Source organism: Aptenodytes patagonicus, chromosome Z (assembly GCF_965638725.1).
Source record: "Aptenodytes patagonicus chromosome Z, bAptPat1.pri.cur, whole genome shotgun sequence".
NCBI classification, from domain to species: Eukaryota; Metazoa; Chordata; class Aves; order Sphenisciformes; family Spheniscidae; genus Aptenodytes; species Aptenodytes patagonicus.
This window is the reverse complement of record NC_134982.1, coordinates 25,455,443-25,475,877: the sequence shown is the minus strand read 5'-3', so window position 1 is coordinate 25,475,877 and position 20,435 is coordinate 25,455,443. Positions and strand designations below refer to the sequence as shown.

Sequence of the window (20,435 nt, the reverse complement as noted above, 5' to 3'; positions counted from 1 at the left end):
ACTTAACAGAAAAAAAATGAAATATGTGCTGGCACATAGCTGACACCATTTACAAAACTACAGAAACTATATCAATCACTTCTTCCCACCACAAATTTTTATTAGATATAGTGTATCTACACTTAAGAGTTAGCTGTGTATCTATACTGGTATAGTTACACAAGCATATTCTCCCTTCTACAGACGTAGTTACACCATAGGGTAAAAGTCTTTTACTGGTTTAGGTTTTCCCAGCTGGAAATAAAAATGAGCCATGAGGATACAAACTGTCTTTTTCAACTGTAATTGTGTACTAACAAAGCTACGTCAGCAAAATTAATTGACTAGCTATAGCTCAAACAATTACCCCTGTATAAAACCCAGTACGTAGACTAGGTCTAGGAGCAAACTTCAGCTCCACGCAGCAGTACACCTACTGAGGAAGGCAATCTATTACACATGCAGACCACACTGCTTTGCTGCAAAGTCACGGTGAGGTAATTGGAAACGTCTGAATAATCTCCAGTGAAGCAATTCAAACATCTCCAGGCATAGTCATCAGCGGGGATGACAACACAAGGCTTCTGACATCCACTTGCTCTCTTTATTTTTTTTTTTTTGTTGGTAATGCTTAATCATCAAGCACCACACAAGCCAGGAAAGATCAGATGATTTACGTGTTTCAGTTTGCTGACACAGACCTGGCACTTATATATACATGCACATTTATACTATTAAAAATAGTATGATGCAGTATTAAAAAAAGTTTCAGTGGCATACGTTTCAAGTGACCGGATTACTCAAACCGTGAGGTCAGAAACAAATTATCTAGGCTGTCCCAAATAAGTACTGATAAAGCGTTCATGTTACTCTACCAAATGTTCCCTTCCCCCGACATGCTATGTCACTTTAATGATTCAAGTATCCAAATCTCTGAACCAGAAATACTGTACAACTTTAGAACCCCTTAAGCCTATCCAAGATAGGTTTTCTGGAGATCAAAACACAATAGTGCTGGATTGCAATCTCTCATACAGGCTCTGAGAAGAGATGACGCGTTATCCAGGCAAAGGGGAATTTTTCTTCTCTGCAACGGTATACTTCAAGCTCTTTCCCACAGCTGGTGACCCAGCGCAACTGTAACACAATCTGACCTTAAATTTATCCACATGGTTACGTCTAATGAAAATCTGCTGAGTGAAACTGGAAAATGAGTAGCATTTTCCTAGCAAAAAACCCAGTATGCTTTCAACACTACAAGTCTGCAAGTAGAGCTCTAGTGAAATAAAATGTACCTCCAGGAATCAATATGGTCCACAAAATCCATCCATACTTTGTCTTTACCAAAATTTCTTTCTGTGAGTAATGTTTTACAGAAACTTGGAATTTTCAGAACCAAGTAAGCTTGATTTCTCATTTGTAGTTCTGATCCCTTCAGTAGCCAATAACACCCTATTTTCTCATGAAAATCCAAGAACACAGAAACAAGGCAAAATGGCAATTTAAAATTAACTTTTATCCCTAGTATACTTTTCTATACTAGACTTAAATCTATACAATGATACAGTATCCCACAAGAATATAGAGAAAGGACTAAGTCCATCTTAAACACAGCACAGAGTATACAAGCAATTTATGAAAACAAATTTTGCATATACTTTGCCCTGTAAAAATATCCACACCAGGAAAGGAGTATTTTACTACCAAAGTAATGTACTAATTGCTCACAAATAGGAGTAGGTCACAGAGGATTCATGAAAGCAAATGCCAGTGACTCAGTGTAGAAGAAAGAAGAAAAGGAAGAAAACGAGTGCAAGGATATGATTTATAGTGTGCAAATAGCTACGAGCTAATATTGTGAAGAGGAACAATTCCACAATGAAGATTTGTTTAATTCACCCTGGTGTGTCAAGAATGATGAAGTATCACATAAAATGACTAATAAAGCAACATCCACTGTAGAGACAAAAAAGCAAGCAGTGATAATTATAGTTAACATTTGAATTCCGAACACATCAGTTAACTTACTGTCCACAGCTGTGAAAGCCTACAACCTACCTGACACAACAGCAGCAATAGCTTTAGGTGCCAGATCTAGCAGTGCTGCTGGCAGCAACAAGAACAACCTGAGATGCTACAGGAAACATTGCCTGTCAAACTATGCAACACAGGATGGCATACGTCTGTATTAAAACTTAACTGTTTAAACAGTATCTGCTCCAATACAAGCAGGATTGCAGGCAAACTACAGGAAAGGAAACCAAAGTGAGTGTGTTGTCAACTGTTGTAACTGCCTGATGTAGTACATGCAGTTACTCTTCAAGTTCTAGCTTCTGGATTCATACAATGACCCAAGAACTCCAAGTTTTCAGTGTTTGAGGGTAGGGTTTTGTTGTTTGTGGTTTTGTTTTTTGCTTTGGGGTTTGTTTGGCAATTTTCTTGGAAGTTCATGTTTCAAGCCCTATTTTAGCAATGGAGAGATTTAACATGAACCCTAAACATCTAAAAGCAGACAAAAATTAACTCCTATCCATGAACACTTCTGCATTAGAAAAGAAAGTGCCAAAATCTACACAGCAGTAAAGAATTCCAAATAAAACGGAACACTGGCTTAGAGACACATAACAAAGTTTAACAGTGCAATTTGGTGTACAATCTGTGTTTCTTTACACATCGATCCCTGCAAGAATTCTAATGTTACATAGTAAAAAAAATCTCAAGACTTCATAATCCTGCAAGAACAGATCTGCCTGGCGCTTTAATTTCAGTTAAAATTCCACCTTGGAGCAGCATTGTCCAGAACAGCAGAGACATGATGGGGGAAAGAGTAAATCTGAAAAGGAATTTGTGTCAAAGTTGTCAAGGAGGAGAGTTGGAACTCTCTTACAAAAAGCTATTTTACATAAGTCTTCGCTGTTTATAAACTGCTAATTACAGAAAAGCTGTTATCTCAGACATGAGCAAGGTACTTACAAGAAAAATTGGAAAAAATCTCACATTTTTTCTTCCAGGGATCACAACTGTTTTGAATTAGAATTTGTGCCTATGAATGTTGGATTTAGACCTAAGAAACACTCAAATTGTCATTACACAGTACAATGGGATCCATAATGAACAAATTTCCCTGTTTCCTGAACTACATCTTGAAGTACCACCACAGCACATTACGTTCCTCAAATTCTCTAAGACATACTACTGTGCTAGCAATTAACTCTTACGTGGACAAGCTGAAACCAAGACTATCCATATATTTCTCTAAGCTGTACTGCCACGAGGTTACACCGTCATCATTCTGAGATTCACATCAGTGATTCCACCACATAAAGCAGTCTTGCAGATTACCACTCATCTTAAGCAGCGTGGATGAAGAGAACTGAAAGTTGAATCTACAGTTTAAGATGAATTCAGTAGTTTTAACACACAACTGCTCTGTTTCACTGAAAACTTGCTTTGGCACAACTTCCACATACTGTCCGTTTGATGTAATGGAGACCGGTTCAAGTGGAACTACGACACATAGCATTCTGTGATCTTCTAACCTTCTCAGTAGTAAGGAAGCACATGCTGGGAGTTTGAACATTAATCCTCCATTTCCTGGATTTTGCAAAGTAGAGGTCCCAAACCTCTAATTTGGTTCAGTGGTTTAATCAAACATTAGACTTTCTATTAACATAAGCTCTAGCTCAGCTTTTCAAATAATCATTACAAATGACCTCAAACAGACTATGTTCAGCTTGAAAGCCAAAAGTAGGCACACATCTGAAAGACAAAATAATGTCAGCAAAAGCCACTTCCCCAAATGTCTTGAATATAAAAGAGTAGAGACATTCTTTGGGATTATCCTTTCTTCAAATCATAACTGCAAAAATTACCACTACGCACATAAACAGATTTTACCTTTGAAGACAAATTAAATGATAAAGCATTCACATGAATCAGTGTTAACATAACCACATGCTTTTTAATAATCTCCCTTCTACAAATGCATAAGTACACATTAAATCAAAATGATTTTTCAGTCTTTCAAAACCTCGAGAAAGTCTGTGCAGGTAATGGTAGCACACAATTTAGAAGGGCTGGACAACTGGTTTGATGTACATATGGGTGTGTGACCAATTAAAAAGTGACTGATTGTTTTCTCAACCTAGCTTAAATTGATTACAGAGCTCTGACTTGTTTTTATGGGGATGTATAATCTCTTGCCTCATTGTGACTAGCATAAATTTAGCTGATACAGGAAAGTAATGACAAGGAAATTTTAAAAAGTGACCAATAAAAAACCCCAAGACTCTAATTGGTAAACTGGCATTCAACAATTCGTATTTCCTCCCACAATTTGGTGAAATAGCAATGTAACCTGATCATCTCTTCCTTCCAAAGCGTTGCATTAGATTTCACACGATTGATGAGACTGTTTTACTGTTTGACACAGATTCTTTATTTCTTCATATTCTTCAGAGAAATAGCATACCTTGCCCTCTTAGTTTTTCTTTATTCTTTTTTTTTTCCAGTAAACAAACTCAAAACACAAGAATAGCAGCTTCACACCTGTTGGACACAGGAGAGGTACAGTAGTAGCATTTTGCAAAAACCTGCTAAACTCCTGAGAGTTTCTTTCTGTAATACTGAAGCTGGACTGAACATTACGTTACTGATACTCATAGCTTTGATACTGCAGCTCAGCAGATAGCCACTGAACCATCACGCGCTCAGAGCTCTAAAAACAAGTTATGGTAATAATTCCAGAAAATACTATTCTGCTTTTAAATTCTGACTATTCAGTATGTTATATTAGCCATATCTTTAAAACAGATAACGTAGTCATTCTTTCCAAAGGACAAATTCTGGTCTTCCTAGTCACTAATGTCTCCCAGCGCGCTTTATCAATGTAGGAAAAGTAGAAACATGTCATTCATTGGTGGTGGAGACAGGAATCATGCTGCAATGTCATACAAAGCTACACATCATGTCCTTTATAAGTCTAGTTTTAATAGTCCAAATGCCTGTAGCCATATCACCTCGTGCTGCGATTTTGTCACATCTCGGCTACGCGGCATTAGGCTAACTAGATGCTGCAGGAAATGATGATGAACTCTGAGTCACAGCTAAGCACACACCCCAGTATGGTGCTGCAGGGCACAGTGCTGTTTTGCAGATGAATCTGGGCTGCCAACCACGTGAGATCATTAGAGATGACTGCTTTTGGTAAGCGTAAGGGTAGTCAAGCGCACACTTGTGAAAAAACCTACTGAACGTTCAGAAACCCAGATCAACTGAATGTGTTTTCTTCAGTCCTAGGTCTTGGGATCTTCAAGATCCCAACAAGCTAATTAAAGAAAAAGTTTAATCATTTTGACAGAGCATTTGCATTAGGCAGACCCCTGGTTACCTTACGCTTTTCTCTACCAATGCTTAATTTAAAACCAACATGTCTTTCGATGGAATCAAGCTACTGAAAACTACCCAAACTAACAAAAATAGGTCTGTTACATACTATGTACACACAATTCTACCATTCAAGAGAGCTTATCATCACTGACAATAAAGTGCAATGAGGATGTTTTGAGACTAAATTTAGCAATACATAATTATCCAGTTAAACAAATCAAATTCTTATCGAATGACAGGCCAAGTATAAAAAGTAGGTATATTATACTGATAAGCTCTTCAGAAGGTTATCACCATTGAGTATGCAAAGAGAAGCATGGAAGTTCACTGACTTTGTTGAAGCAAACAGGTGGTGTGTGGCCACATTACAGATTAGAAGTCAGATTTTCACATTCAAGCAACTAAATCATACCCTCAAGATACATACAAATATTTTCAATAGAAAAAGTACTCAGTATAGTTCAATATCGTCATTTTATAAATTCACTGTGCTGGGAGAAGGGAAGGGGAAGAAAACCCAATAAGTCTTCAGCAAAACTATTGTCTTGGAGTGCTACAGTAAGGTGCCTTCCAGCTTATGTCAAACAAATCAGATCATCAGAAATTAATCACACATTCTACATTAGGCACTTGCTTGAAAGTCTCAGTAACCACTAAACTCATCAAGTACATTAACGCTGTTGCACATTTTCTATTCCAATATTAAAATGCAGCACATATGTGAAAAAATAATCTGCAGCTTTTGTTTTCTGCATATCTTTTTTCTTTTAGAAGGATATATGAACAGAAAATTGTAGGTACTCCTATGTATGTCCCTACAGCCATGTGGTACTCCTACCAGCCAAAAAACCCAACTATGCTACTACAGGTAGATACAATGGTGCTTTTTGGTTGAAAAAGTCTTTGAAATAAATGATAATTTATTTTAGATGTAAGAACTCTAGATTATATCTAAAACTAAGTAGTAACTGGATTTTTTTTGTTGTTGTTCAAAACTGTACAATGATTTCAGACTGTAGCCTTCCTCCTTTAGGCTGCAATGGAGTCAATTTGCAGAAACTCTGGAAAACGGGAGTAGGTCAGCTTTGTTCCAAGACTTCAAAAGAAAAACTATTTTGAGGGAAGATCTGTCATAAATGGGAAAACCCCACATTTTCTGCTCTCAAGAACAAAACCACTTGATCCAACATGCAAAAGAGCCCAGTGGTGAGAAGCATTGTTACTCCTTATATATGCAACAGTGCTACGAGTCCTCATTGTTCTATACATCATACGAACATAACAAATGACAGCCTCTGCAGAAAAGAACTTGCACAGTCCAAAAACCCAGGCATAACACATAGATGAGACAAACATCTCCAACAGGTTAGAATAGGGTGTGGATGAAGTAAGGTGACAGAAAAGGGTGTGCTACAATTTTTGGCCATCAGGAAGAGTAATCGCCTCACTACTCATCCGGCCCATTAGCTAATTTAAGGTTTCTATTTGCATCACAGCAGAAGTATGCCTGAAGAAGTGATGTGCAGAATGGATAAAACCACCATTTCTGCAGTCTTCACTTTTGCTTGGAAAACGTCTTATGCCTTGTGAATACTACTGTCAGGGGATTCAAGAACAAGAAAAATGTGAGTCTGGTCCAAAATCTACTTCAGTCCCCCCATAGTTGTAGCCAAGTCACAAAGCCAGGAGCAAATTTACCTTCCACACCAGTTTCCTTTGTTCTGTAAGATTTTCATGAGGCAACAGTAGCCCTTACTTTTGACAGGACTTATAAGAATCCATTGCCTAATAAATGCAGAAGTCAGTAGATTAATGGGAGTTGTTCTCATAAAATAATGACAATTAAAAAACAAATGCCTTAAAAACAACAAAATCTGATACCGCACACTTCTTACCCTAAGAACATAAAGCACCACATTCCTTCCAAATCGTATTATAAAGAATTGTATTTTAACTACTTGGACTTCTACTGTATTTGAAGTGGAAGTCCTATACTTACTTGCCTTTACTTATCTTGAATAGTTGTGTTGATAATATTTGCTGCCTTTGCCCTCAGAATGGCTATTGTCTAGTGATAAGAGAAGTCATCCACTCACGGTTTGAGTTTTATGTTTACGGAATCTTGGTATCTATCAGAAAAGTGGTTTTGTAAAAATACAAAGTTTGCAGAGAAGAAAAACAAATTATTTTTGACAGCACAAACTGTTCAGGTGAAAGATCGGTAAGCGTCTATGAAAACCAGAATGAAAACTGTGTCTCCATCCTTCCTTTTGGTTGTGCGGCATTATGTGTATTCCCACTGTGCCTCCAAAGAGGCCACTGTGTAACGCAGAACACTGAGCCAGTTCTCAAACTCTAATCCCTCCTCTGACATTAACAATGTCCATAACTAAAAAAATGGGTTTTATATGAACTTTTCCATAAAATAGGGAAATTACACTGACTTTCATATTTGTATCTTCTGTTACATGCATGTTTAATATGTGTATTTTTATTAAAGTAGCAACACCTTTGTGTAAAAAAAGAATAATGCTTAAATTGTAACTTCAAATCATCTAAAACTTGGCAGATATTCTAATATTCCACACGCATACGCTACCCCCGTACTAAAACTGTGTTCAGCAACGTCTCATTTCATTAGGGTGCTGGATTTCTAGTATGCAGTGGGTGTTCCTGCCACATATGAGGTTCTAAATCCTGGACCCTGGTCTTCTGATTCTCTGTACTGCATGCACTTTACTTCATTCCTGTACCATGTTTTGGAATGATCCAACTATTTACCTACAAGATGAAACCCGGGAGCAGCTCTACGGATCATTTCTTAGAGTCTACATGAACAAGACCAATGGGACACTTTTGCCTCCCACAGCACTACAGTCTTCCAACAGCACCTCAGCAGGACATGTACCTTCATACATCTCCCACACAATTCCATCTTTTCAGACAGCCTGGCACACCCAAGAGAGAAAAGCAGCACACGACTCCCCCCACTCATGTCCTTACACACGCACAACACTCCCACAGGGACCTGGGCCAAGCACTCCCAGCGTGGACAGAAGCCACACTGTGCTGTTGGCCCGTATGCCAGCTTCCTGGGGCAAGTGCCTTTTAGAAAACACAGTGTTATTGTTCCCTCAGTATGACTTGAAGGGAAAATTGTTTTTTCCATACCGACTGAGGCAGAAAACGCAGACAGTCCTTTGGATCTCTCTTCAGATTGTTTCCTTCTATTAATATCCATCTGTTGACCCTTGGACTGAATTTAGGCAGTCACGCTCCCAAAGAACGTACAGAACATTTTTTTATGTTTATAAAAAGACTGGCCCAATGTCTCTGAGGCCATTACTAAGGTTAGTGAGAGAGACAATAACATCAGCAATAAATTAGTAGTGGTAAAACACAGCTCACTTAAGGAACCAACAAGAATCAAAAGAAAGCTGGCCAGAACAGTGGCCAACCTTTCAGATTTTCTCAAACTTGTCAATGATTAAACAAACACATTACCTTGACTGGGAGGGCCAAATTACTAAATCTCTAAGACTATTACTCTGTGTGCTGTTTCCTGTAGACTGTCAGAGTAGGTGATCCTACTGGTTTCTTCTTGCCTTATAATTTATGAATCAGAAGAAGGAAACACATGACAGTTAAAAGGTATTAATTTATAGATAATGCTGAATGCTTATGTCTGACCTACACAAACAATTTGCATATTTAATAAAATAACCTAGTATATTCATATACTATAGTATGTTTTGTATTTCCCTTGAAACATTTCCTTTACAGAAAAGGAAAAAAAAAGGCAGTTTGCTGTTCTAAGATTTTAGGAAGACACATAAGAAAAAATGTGAAGAAACTTAATTTTCAAACTTGAAAAAAAAAAAAAACAGGAAGAAGTTTCATTTTTTGGTTCTGAAATTTTTTCCACCAATAGAAATCAAAGCCTTGCAAAAGATGATAATATTTTGACATCTGGCAAGACAGAATAGCACATGTGAGACAATCAAGCAGGAAGGAAAAAACTAGATAGAAGTGTATTTCCCAACAGAACTCATGTTCTTTCATTAGTCATAGGTCACAGATAGGGAGCAGATGCCTCCAAACACAACAGTTCAATCACCAAAACATGGCAGAAGGGCCAGGGAAGAAGCCAAATCACCAAGCCTCAGATAAGAAAAAAAATAAAATACAAGCTTACTTACAAAATGTGTTACATATTTTCTTTGTCCATTATGTGGGGGAAGCAAAAGGAAGATGTTCTGGTAAGACCTGATGGTACAGTGGACTGACATAATCATCCTTTTGCGTGGGGTGTTCGTAGACAAGGTGAATAGAGCATATGGGACTTGTCTGACTGCCTTTGCTTCTATTACAGCACTTATGGAAATTCCCTTGACATACCCATGTGTAAGAACAAGCTAGACAGGCCTAGACTCACTGAAAAAGCAAATCTGTAAAACAAATGTACACAATCTACTTTTTATTAGTTAACTCCGAGAGGGTTAACAGTATTATCACAAAGGATATTAGTTAATTATGACTTCTCACTGAACAGCGTTGTCAGATGAATGAGTTAACGTTCAAGCATCCTCCTTCCAGTTTCCATAAAAGGGGATAAAAAAAGCCATGTGTTGATTTACATTATGAAAACTGTCCTGACAACAAATTCTGGTAAATGCCAAGGCATCTGTTGGTAGAAACGTAAGTCTGATTTATTCTTATCATCAGTATCTAACTTCCATTTCATCAAGGACTGGATTATTATGTTTATCTTTGAACTACGTTAAATCTGTAAAGCTATATTTATCAACTAAAAATTCTGACAAAGATTTTTGCCTTCTCTCAGCCAGCATGGACCGTAATCAACAGGAAACGTCCATGACTGAAGACAGAATTTCATTCTAGACTGCTAGGCTCATTGATATTAAGCTATATATTGTTAAATTAAATGACACGTATCTGTTACAAATAATTCTGTCAAGAGAAGAACCAGGGAAGCTCCATTTTCTATGGTTTCATGTCTGCTCATTGAATCACAGCACTACATCATCTACAATCATCCTGCAAAATTTTCACCTCTCATGTTCCATTCACTCTCCAAACTCCCTTTGCGTTCACCTTCCTTCACTTTTGTTTAGCTATCCAGAGTGCAAGAGACACTTCTTGCAGCCACTGCAATGCCATCTCTGGGACATTAGAAGGTCCTGCCTCCCAGTTACAGAGACCTCTGTGTGTCCATCAGGCACAGCAACAAGTTCTCATGTTCCATTAGAGTTTGGTTTGAGTTTGAGGAGAGGAGGTTTAGGGGTTAAAGTACATACTTACAAAATACGCTATTCTTAGGACTACCTTTCTTTTGTTTTCTACTTTTGAGGTTTCTGTATATTTTTATGTAGGAATGCCTTTCCAGAGAATTCCAGCAGCTCATCCAAGAAGTGATAATACCAGTTGCCCAAAGAGAATTTTAAGAATAAGAATTTAAATTAGAAGCTGATTCATTACACTCAAATTTATCAAAGGAAGTTCAGCTAGTTCAAACTACTGCACCCATCTTTTCCTATAACTTCAGGTTTTAAAACTGATGCATAAAAGCATCATATTTATTTCAAAAACAAAGTAAAGGCTTCTTATAGAAATCCATCTCTGATGAATAGTTTCAGTAAAAAAAATAACTACTATATAACCTCCTCTCTCCCAGGTATGCATGAAAAAAAGCAAGGGGTCAAAAAAGCACTGCAAGTTGTTCCACATGTGCAAATCTGTCTCTGGTGAGAAGTGGGATTCTGTTCAGAAGCCTGTGCCAAATCTCGTACAGGATGGGGGCCCAGCAGCCCAGAGAGGGAAGACTGACTAAGCAGTGTTCCCAAATGCATGCAGGAAAACAGCTGGGGAAAATAAAGAAAAGTCTATCCTCCACTACTGTTTCTGTTATGAACATCTTGACTGCTACTTAAAACAATCACAGATAACAAGTACCAGCATTCAAACAAAGTAACTTTTAATTTATTAGCCCTCTCAAGTTGAGCTCCAAATGAAACTGATATCCATAGCATTACCTCAACGCCCCCCCCCCCAAAAAAAAAAAAAAACAAACCACCACCTATAAAGTGAATCCTTCCGCTATTTCTTAAGGGAAAAAGAGATAAATATCATGGTATTTCACAATGTAAATGCTATACTAATTTGAATTAGTCAAGTTCAAAAAATTCAAAAAAATAAACCAGCTTCTTCCAGTGGTGGAACAGAGCCAAAAGTTTTGTTCAATTTGGGAAGACAAGCCACATTTCCCAGAGAGAAGATTATAAATGGCTGAACTTTGGAAATTTTCAAAAGCTATAGTACAAATGCACACTATAAACAACATCTACCCTCATAGATGGAAAAGCATCTATCCTATTTATGCCTAGATGTCCCTTTGAATAAAGTATAAGTAAGAAAAGTAAGTTTTTCCGATTGTTGGACTGACCTCATGGTATCAATCTCATTCAGCTTCTCAACAGGTATTATTTTACAGCTACTGCTTGAGTATTTTTGTATACAAATGTCTGTGCACCCTTATGTGTGTGTATTTATTTACAGTCTGTAAATACAAGTGTATACATATATACTGATAGATAGGAAAATGAACAAAAGATACTGATAACATTTCCTCTCCAACTTTGCAACAGGTAAGTTGACATTCATGCAAGTCCCCTGAAAACAAAAAATAGGAATTTTGTCAGACACAAAAAGTGTTCAGGCTGATGTATTCCCTTAGTGACACACACAAAAGAAACAGAGTTTGTTTTATAACCACCTTATTGCCTTGAAAGGAATAATGTTTTTTAAACTCTGCAATACAATACTATAATCAAGCACTAAGAGGACTGAGGGTACATACATTTTTATTAAACTAAACTATTTCAACGCGTAACACTTCGCATTATTATTTGTTTCAGCAAATTAAGCAGCATTAGGAATAGTATTTCTTCAGTAATCAACACCCTTGACTTTACACAGGACTACCTTAGTCTACCTACCATTAACACAGATTTTTAAAATTGCTTACATGTAAATGCTTAAACTATTTTTTTTTATAAAACTGAATATACATATCCTTGATTTCCCCATAATTTATTTGGATGTTAATAACTATGTTTTAAACCAGTATACTTAGAAAAGACAGACACTTTGATCACATATAAATAGCCATTTTCCTACTGGTAAGCAGTGCCTCATTTGACATCATCTTCAACATTTTTTTTTTTTTTTTGGGGGGGGGGGGGGGGGAGATCCACTAGTGGGTAACCTTTTTACAATTCTTTAACGTATGATTTTAAAAGTAGGTTAAAGCCAAATGATAGAGATCAAAAGCAGGCTATTACATGCTAGAACATCTACATAATTACTGCATATGCAGAAAAAAGAACGGGTGGGATAAGGAAATTGCAGCAGTTTTTACTTTCTAATCATCAAACTGAACATGCCAGTATTTCATGGGAATAACAGATTCTACTTACAATTATAATTATAATCTTTCAAGAACAATAGAGCATGACGGTTTTCCTTATTCCTAAACAATTATTTAGGGAAGACCATCGCTAACTGAAAGAAAGTGCGAAAAAGCCGATATAGTTATTCTGGCATGACCCCAATATTTTTGTACTCATCTGTCAGTGGCAGGAATACCAGTAACGCACAGTTTGTAGTTCTGAAGCCTCTCTATTGGGTAGATCAATCTGGGAATTTTTCCGGTTTACAGTACTTCTGAGGTATGTTTATATTTACTGGGAACCATGCCAAAAGGCATTTTATAGTTCACTACTATTCGATTTGGTTCAAGCGTTTTAAATAAAACCACAGAGCTGACCTACCATGAGATTTAAGGTTGCATTTTTCTTTTTTTTATCTTGGATTTATTCAGGTGGAAGAGGCTACTGAAGTAGATCTAACTAATACTAATATATATCAATAGTATATAGAATACGCACTGCTACAAAAAAACCCAAAAAAACCCAAAAAAACCCTGAAACAATAGTGCCAAGAAGTACGTGGTCTCAGAAATGGATAGAAAAATGTCAAGTATATTAAGTGTTAGTGATCTCCTTAAATGTCTCTACCAGTGTACATTTAAGTCACATGACAAATTAAGTCAAGTAACCATGCACAGTGTTATGCAGTAGACCCCCACATCAGGTGAAATTCAGAGTCCAATATGACACTTACATATTCTGCCTAGACAAAATTTTAAGTATTAATACTATATTCTTGTGGTGGGCTTTAAAATTCCACAATTACTGCAGTTAGTGAATTTGTGAAGGTTCAGAGGCAAAAATCGCCTGAAAGGTTCCCAAAAGAAAATCCAGGAGCTGTCACTGAATGCGACACACCTGTTGAATAAGGCTGAATCAAAGATAAGTGAACTTTCTGGTTTTCCTTACTTTGGGAAATACAGTATGGTATATATGCATCTGTCCTGGTGCCATCACAGTGTTCCTTCCAACGGATCTACCTCCTACTAAATCTTTTTCTAATGACATGTAACGTGACATCCTCATCCAGGTCTACAGCCTACAGATAATGTGGGAGTATACACATAAGAACTGCATGCAACGTTAAACAGTTTTACACCATTATTAGATTAGTGTGACACATTTAATAAGCTTCATTAAAAATGTTCAACCTAAATCAGTTAGCAGTATCTTCATATTCTAAACACAGTGGCTCAAAATATTGAATTATTTCATGTCTCATAAGTAACCACATCATTACCACTCATGTTTCGTACTTTGTAAGCCATGCACACTGACACGTATAATAAATTCAGAGGGAACCTACCCTGAAATCCACTTAATCTGATGACCATTTCCAGCTCTGACAAAGAATTACCAGAGGCAAGCCCATCAATCAGTATGTGCAGCCACACAAGTAGGTACATAGCTTACTGCTACCAGAAGTTTGAAGCTCTCTGACAGAAGGTGCAGCAGAAGAGGCAACTATTAACCACTGCATGAGTGAGCTCCTGTGTGCTTAAAGATTACATTTGAGAAGGATCAGTCAACTTCTAATACAGCAAGAACTGTAACGGCTCTGTGGAACATCAATAGCAGATGTAAGCCAAATTCAAACAGAATGGGAAGACTGAATCCCTGTGTAATGTGCCCACATCATGTGATGTGTCCCAACAGCCACAGCTCATGAAGGGACATCTGGACTACTGTCCTGTTGATTCCCTGGGTAAGACAGACAAAGACTGTCTCCTACTGTGTAATAGCAGACATTAACCACAAGGGGGGGGGGGGGGGGGGGGCGGGAATTACAGCTTCTTTCAGCATGTTCCAGCACTTTCCTAAGCTTCTTTTTTAATTAGCTTTTACTTCAGCTTTCCTCAAGTTTTCTACAGTAAGATCCTTCAGTCAAATCCTAAAGATGTTGACTTAATTCTAACAAAATAGGATTTTTTCGGAGTAAAAACTAAGCAAAAAACAGGAATATGACCAGATGAATCCTCACCAGTCTGGCTGAAGCTAAGAAACAATGATGGCTCATTGGAGAAAATTGATCATTGCCAACATTCAGATTCTAAGCAGAACTTGAAATACATTAATTGCTTGAACAAAAAGATTGGCCAAGTAAACCAACCAGAATAAAACCAACACATTCACTTTGATGGTGAGACTGTAAGACTATGCCCCTAACACACAACCCTTACTGTGAACGAAAGGAAATACTATTACCAAGATACATTAACCCTTCACTATGTAGCACAGAAAGCAGTAGGATCATTCCAACAGATTAACTTCTAACAAAACATGTTCAACGACAATGTGTTTTGAAAGCAAGATAGCCTGCATGGATGTATTTCTTATTCCCCCCAGTTTTGGAATAACGATCTTCTCTCTAAACTTATTCAACATCTATTAGGATAATAGCTCCCTCTCTCTTGCATGTAGGAATTCAGGTGGATGAAGAGGGTTGAAAGTAAGGAAGAGAGAAAGCTCTTCAAATCACCACACTCCAAAACATACATTAAAAATAACACAAATATAGCAAAAAACAACCCTTTTTTAACTTTTAACTGATGTTTAATCCTATGTAACAAAAGTAAAGTAACTCAAGTTGGAACACCAACAGATTCAGCTGGCATCAACACAATTATACTTAATTTCTGTGGCTGCTTTTATGTTAATAATTGTGCTTGTTTTTCTTATGTCACCAACAGGACCATTTTTAATGCCTATTATTAAATAAAACAATCCATTTATAGTATACTTACACATAATACTAAGTTGACAAAGGAAAAAAACAAGAACTATATAAGAACCAATAATGAGAGTTTACATCATAACTTTAAAATCACTGCATCTACTCAAACTACCAACTCAGAGAAGTTCAAAAAGTCTGCTCAATATTTTCCAGGAAGCATGTCCCAAAACTAATAAAACTACAACAAAGTTTGACAAGTCTATTCTCTGAGTTTCCAATAAAAGTTATAATTTTCCTTTGTTTTTAATGTTTCAGAAATGGTTATGAACTATTACTTGATGATTGATGAATATTTTAATCCTGTAAGTGCTTTCCCGTAAGGAAAGTCTCAATACCACTTCAGTGACTGTACACAAATAACATGAGGTTTCAACACAAATCATCCATGAGTCTACTTTGGCTGAGAAGCAATTGGGTAAGCATTCATAATTCCATGCCTTTGGAAAAAAAAAAAACCAACACTGACTCAAAGGAAGAATGACTGTAATAACACTGTTTCAGTGCAACTACCACAAAGAAGCAAGAGAAAAGCACACATGCAAAAAAAAAAAACAATCACTGGCTTGTCGGCTTTGTAAAAGATACACAAGATCAGAGACAGAAGAGAGAAAATGTCAGAAGAGAACTAAATACATAGCATAGAATGAAGCAGAAAGTATTTAGTGATTTTTCCATATGAAGAAAGTGTGTGTGCACACATCTATCCATACGTAAATCTACACATTGATCTATATAAATAAACATATACACATACACAGAGACACTCTCTCTCTCTCTAGTTCCCTACTCCAGATGATGCCATTTCAGGCAGGAACCTGAAGTTAGTACTATGAAGGGTCCACACACCTATAGCAATAGAAAAAGAAGCTAACACGTGGTGGTATACATGTTTCTTCTCTGTAAAAGCAGATGGTGTAATCCACGTCATTTATAGGCTCGGTGATTTGAATACCAAATGCCTCCAACTGAAAAGAATTTTTCTACCTGCCAGTCCTGAAAACCCACTCCATTACTTGAAAGTCAGGCTGGGGTATTTCTTGTTCAGGTATTACTTCCAGAAAGCTGAATTTCAATTACAGCAGCTCTAAGTCTACTGTTGGAAAGCAGAAGTAAAAAAATCGTAATGAAAGACTTCAGTTAGCAAGTAAGACCGTGAACTAAGTTCTATGTCCATTTTATAACTTAGCTGCCAGGCTCAACATTGCAACCTGAAGGAGAATAGACTATCTTTTCATTTTTACTTCTTAGAACTTCAGCAAAGGGAAATAAATGCCTACATCAAGTAAATCTGTACAAAGAAACAAAATTCCTAGTACTAGCAGACAACTCTCATTATCCCAAGTGTCAAGAAAATATGACAGTGCTCACAGAAAGGATAGGGCTTAGCAGGCCACAAAAATCCTGGTAGTAGAGGTAAATTGAATCAAGTAATTGAACAGGCAAAAGGAACATAACTAAGAGGGAAAAATGCCCAATGAAAACATAAAATTAATGCTCTCACATTGGCAAGAATTCCCAAAGTCAGCTGTGCGTACAACCAGAAAGAACAATGAACGTCCCTTGTAAAGTTTTCATGAAGCACCAAGACTTGTCATTAGCTGGACAACAGTTTCACAGACAGTGGTACTATTAAGAAAAAAATTCTCTTGAATCAGTGGACCCAAAACTTTCACTTAAGAACAGCCAGGAGATTCAGATCACAAGAACTAGACTCCCTTCAAGCTTACTCATGGCCTACTCTTTGGTCCTCTAAAATGACTGGAAAGCTATACAAAACATGAGCAGCTACTACTAAACGCAGCACTCTTTTAGAAAGGGAGGGCATCCTGTGGCAAGTAAGCAGCTACCTTCCAGTCTTTTCATGTAACAGTTGGGTCTATGGCTGACTGTGAGCCTGTAAAAATAGTCCAGATGAGATACAGCTCAGAACATGTAGACCCAGCTGGTACCTTAATTAACACAAGCCCATGTCTGCAGCAGAACTAGGAGAATCTGCACTGTCCATATTGGTTTTACTTCTTCTGACAGTTTTACCACTCTGGGATCTATCATTTACATTAGTAGATGAATTATAAGTATAGGGGTGCAGGGGACAGGTCCACCTTTAAGAAGAGAGCTGAAGAAGTGGGCCGGTCAGCCATCCCGTGGAGACGGCAATGCACCAGATGCTGAGTTCCCCATCCAGATGAGAACCAGCCTGAGAAAGCTGGGTATCTGGGCCCTTAAGAGTAAGCAGCCTTGAAACTCCACTGCTGGCTTTTTAGTTTCACAATGCTGTGACATACTGATTTTGCTACAGAGAAGGCATTAAATATTGAATATCCCTGTAATACATAAAACATAACTGCATATATGGCATGTACTATTCACTGATACGCCATATATGCGATACACTGAGACAGCATTCATTGCTGCTTTACAAATTCTTTCAAATATTTCAACAAACCCAGTATAGTATTAAATGTATTTGAAAAGCAGGAAGGCATCCAAATATTAAAAACAAAATAAACAAACAAAAACAAAAAAACCCACCAGCAGTACACATGTATTTCATGCTTCTTGTAAAGTCTACCGAGTCTCTCTCCTCGACCTGCCATACAGCCATGCACTTTATAAAACGTATTTTTAGGTCTTCACATAGGTGCAAACCCACTTGAGTAAGAAAAGTGAAGACAATTTGAAAAAGCCCCAGCATGTTCCCCTCTTTAAACACAGATACATTTGCAGCAGAAAAATGCGTAATGCCTACTTGGACACTCAGTTGATGCTACATAAGAATAAAAAAAATATTTACAAGCGAGGGATAATAATTATAAAATAACTCAGCACTTACAGCTACCCCAAGTTAGACACATAAAGAATAGATACACAGTGAAGGAACAGTTTTGCATTCATGTGAAATAGGCCACTTGATTTTCCTATTTTAACTTTCTGCCATTCAACAGACAGACATTTTTTTCCTTTTGAAAAGTATCAGTACATAAATACTCAAGGCTTAGGACGGCCAGCTCTGCTAAGTCTCTATCCTGCTCGCTTTGTGCCAGCTTTTCAGCCAGCAGGAGAAGAAACATTTCACACACGTTCTCCACAGATAATACATAAGCTAATACTCAAGGTAGTTTCACCGACAGAAGCATATCAAATGTTGCAAAATGGCATATGGGGTACTAGTGAACAAAGTTACAAACTTCTATGAACTTTTGCTACTCCATGTGACAGAGGCATATACTTAACTGCAAGGGATACTATGGCACAAAAAATGACCAAGATGTCAAAGCTTGCCAGTCTTCTGTCCGCTGATGGCACAACCCTTTAACTTTTACTGAGCATTTACTATTTCTAAACCTTTTTCCCCTTGTGACAATAACGAAAACGCTACAAAAATAAAAAGGCCATTCCCGTATTAACAAACGTCAGCTATCCTGTCTAAAAAGTAGTAACACAAACCTGTCTCTTTAAGAACACCGAACAAAGCAGGCTATCCTGAGTTGTCCATATAAAGTATATCTGCTCCGGATAAAAGGTCAAATATTTGTGACCAAGCTGAAAGTGTCTTTAAAAAAAAGAAGAGGGGGGAGGGTGGAAGGGCAGGAGAAAACAAAACACCACCATACAAAAGGAGGCAGAGTAATACGCAGAGTTTGGTTTAAAAAAATACCAAACTAGAAGAACCCCAATGGACTCGCAAGGAGAGTCTCGCAGTTAATACCAGGAGAAGCCAAGAAGCCGAGAGTCCCTACGCCCTTCCAGGGGCTTTCTGCTGCCGCCGGTGCAGCCCGCCCGGGGACCAGGAAGTCCGGCGGCCCGAGCCAGCGCCGCTCACCTGGCAGCGGGCGGGAGCCCGCCGCCCCCCGCAGCCTGCCTTACCTCTGCGTCCGGCGGAGGCGGGTGCCGCTCCTCAGGTGGGGCAGCGTGAAGTTGGAAAGGACCGTCCAAAAATTTGGGTCCGACATATCCATTTCCCTGCGTTCGAAACCCTAAAAACTCAGTGCCATAATACAAGGAGGAGGAAAGGACAGCGCCCCCGACCGCCCCCGGGAGACAGAGAGCGAGGGGAGAGAGGGGGAGGGAGCGAGCCAGCCAGCCTGCCTCCGGGGGGGAGGAAGAAGAGACGAGGTAACAGCAACTCGGACCAACAGCAACTTTCCCGTGCGGCTGCTCCGCAGGGAGCCGCCCCGCCCCGCCCCGCCCCGGCAGCGACCATTCGCGCCCGCGCAGGGGTCGCGCCGCGGGAGCCTCTCTCTTCTCCGCTCGCCGCCGCCAGCGGCTCCCGCGCTTCCTGCTCGCCCGCCCCCCGCCCGGCGGCGGCGGCTGGTAGAGCGGCGGGCGCGGGCCTCCCCCTCCCGGCCGGCGGCGGGCGAAGCGGGCGCCTCGGAGGCCGCCGCCGAGCCGGCAGCTGCCGCCTCCCTCCACCGGCGGCGCCAGGTGCGAGCGCCGCAGGCCCAGCCCGCGCAGCCGCTGCGCCTGGCCCGCTTCAGAGTCACGGCCAGTGCCTCGCACCGAGAAACAGGCGTGCAGAACCCAGAAGGTTCAGGCAGCAGATCGCTGTTAAACTGCCCACAGCAGAGCCCACCAGCTACGCTTAGCTGGCACGCTTTATTCCGCTGGAAACAGCAAGTAAAGACCACTGACGTTCTCTTTAAATGTACAGTGTACATGTGTCGTTACTATGACTTTGTGCCTGTCCCAGGAGAACCGACAGTACAGGTACTTAATTACTGTTTTTCACATTGGCTATCTGCCACCCCAGACACTAGGCAAGAGAGCTGGGACGCCTGCCTCCATTACCAGCTCTCTTTTGAGAAAACTACCCTGAAACATAGGCT

The 20,435-nt window shown here is 39.0% G+C and overlaps 1 protein-coding gene across 8 annotated transcripts in view; it reads right to left on the bottom strand.

Moving 5' to 3' along the window:
• The window catches only part of MAST4 (microtubule associated serine/threonine kinase family member 4), a 313,910-nt gene that overhangs the window by 95,263 nt on the left and 198,212 nt on the right, over positions 1–20,435 (bottom strand). For 2 of the 8 annotated variants that reach the window (XM_076361647.1, XM_076361648.1), the window contains exon 1: positions 19,477–19,709. The exons of 5 other annotated variants lie outside the window; for them this stretch is intronic. In XM_076361647.1, coding sequence (XP_076217762.1) covers positions 19,477–19,568 — 92 coding nt within the window. In that variant the 5' untranslated portion in view covers positions 19,569–19,709. Of the gene's footprint in view, positions 1–19,056; positions 19,065–19,476; positions 19,710–20,435 lie in introns of those variants that run through there. One more of the 8 variants, XM_076361651.1, reaches the window with a different exon arrangement.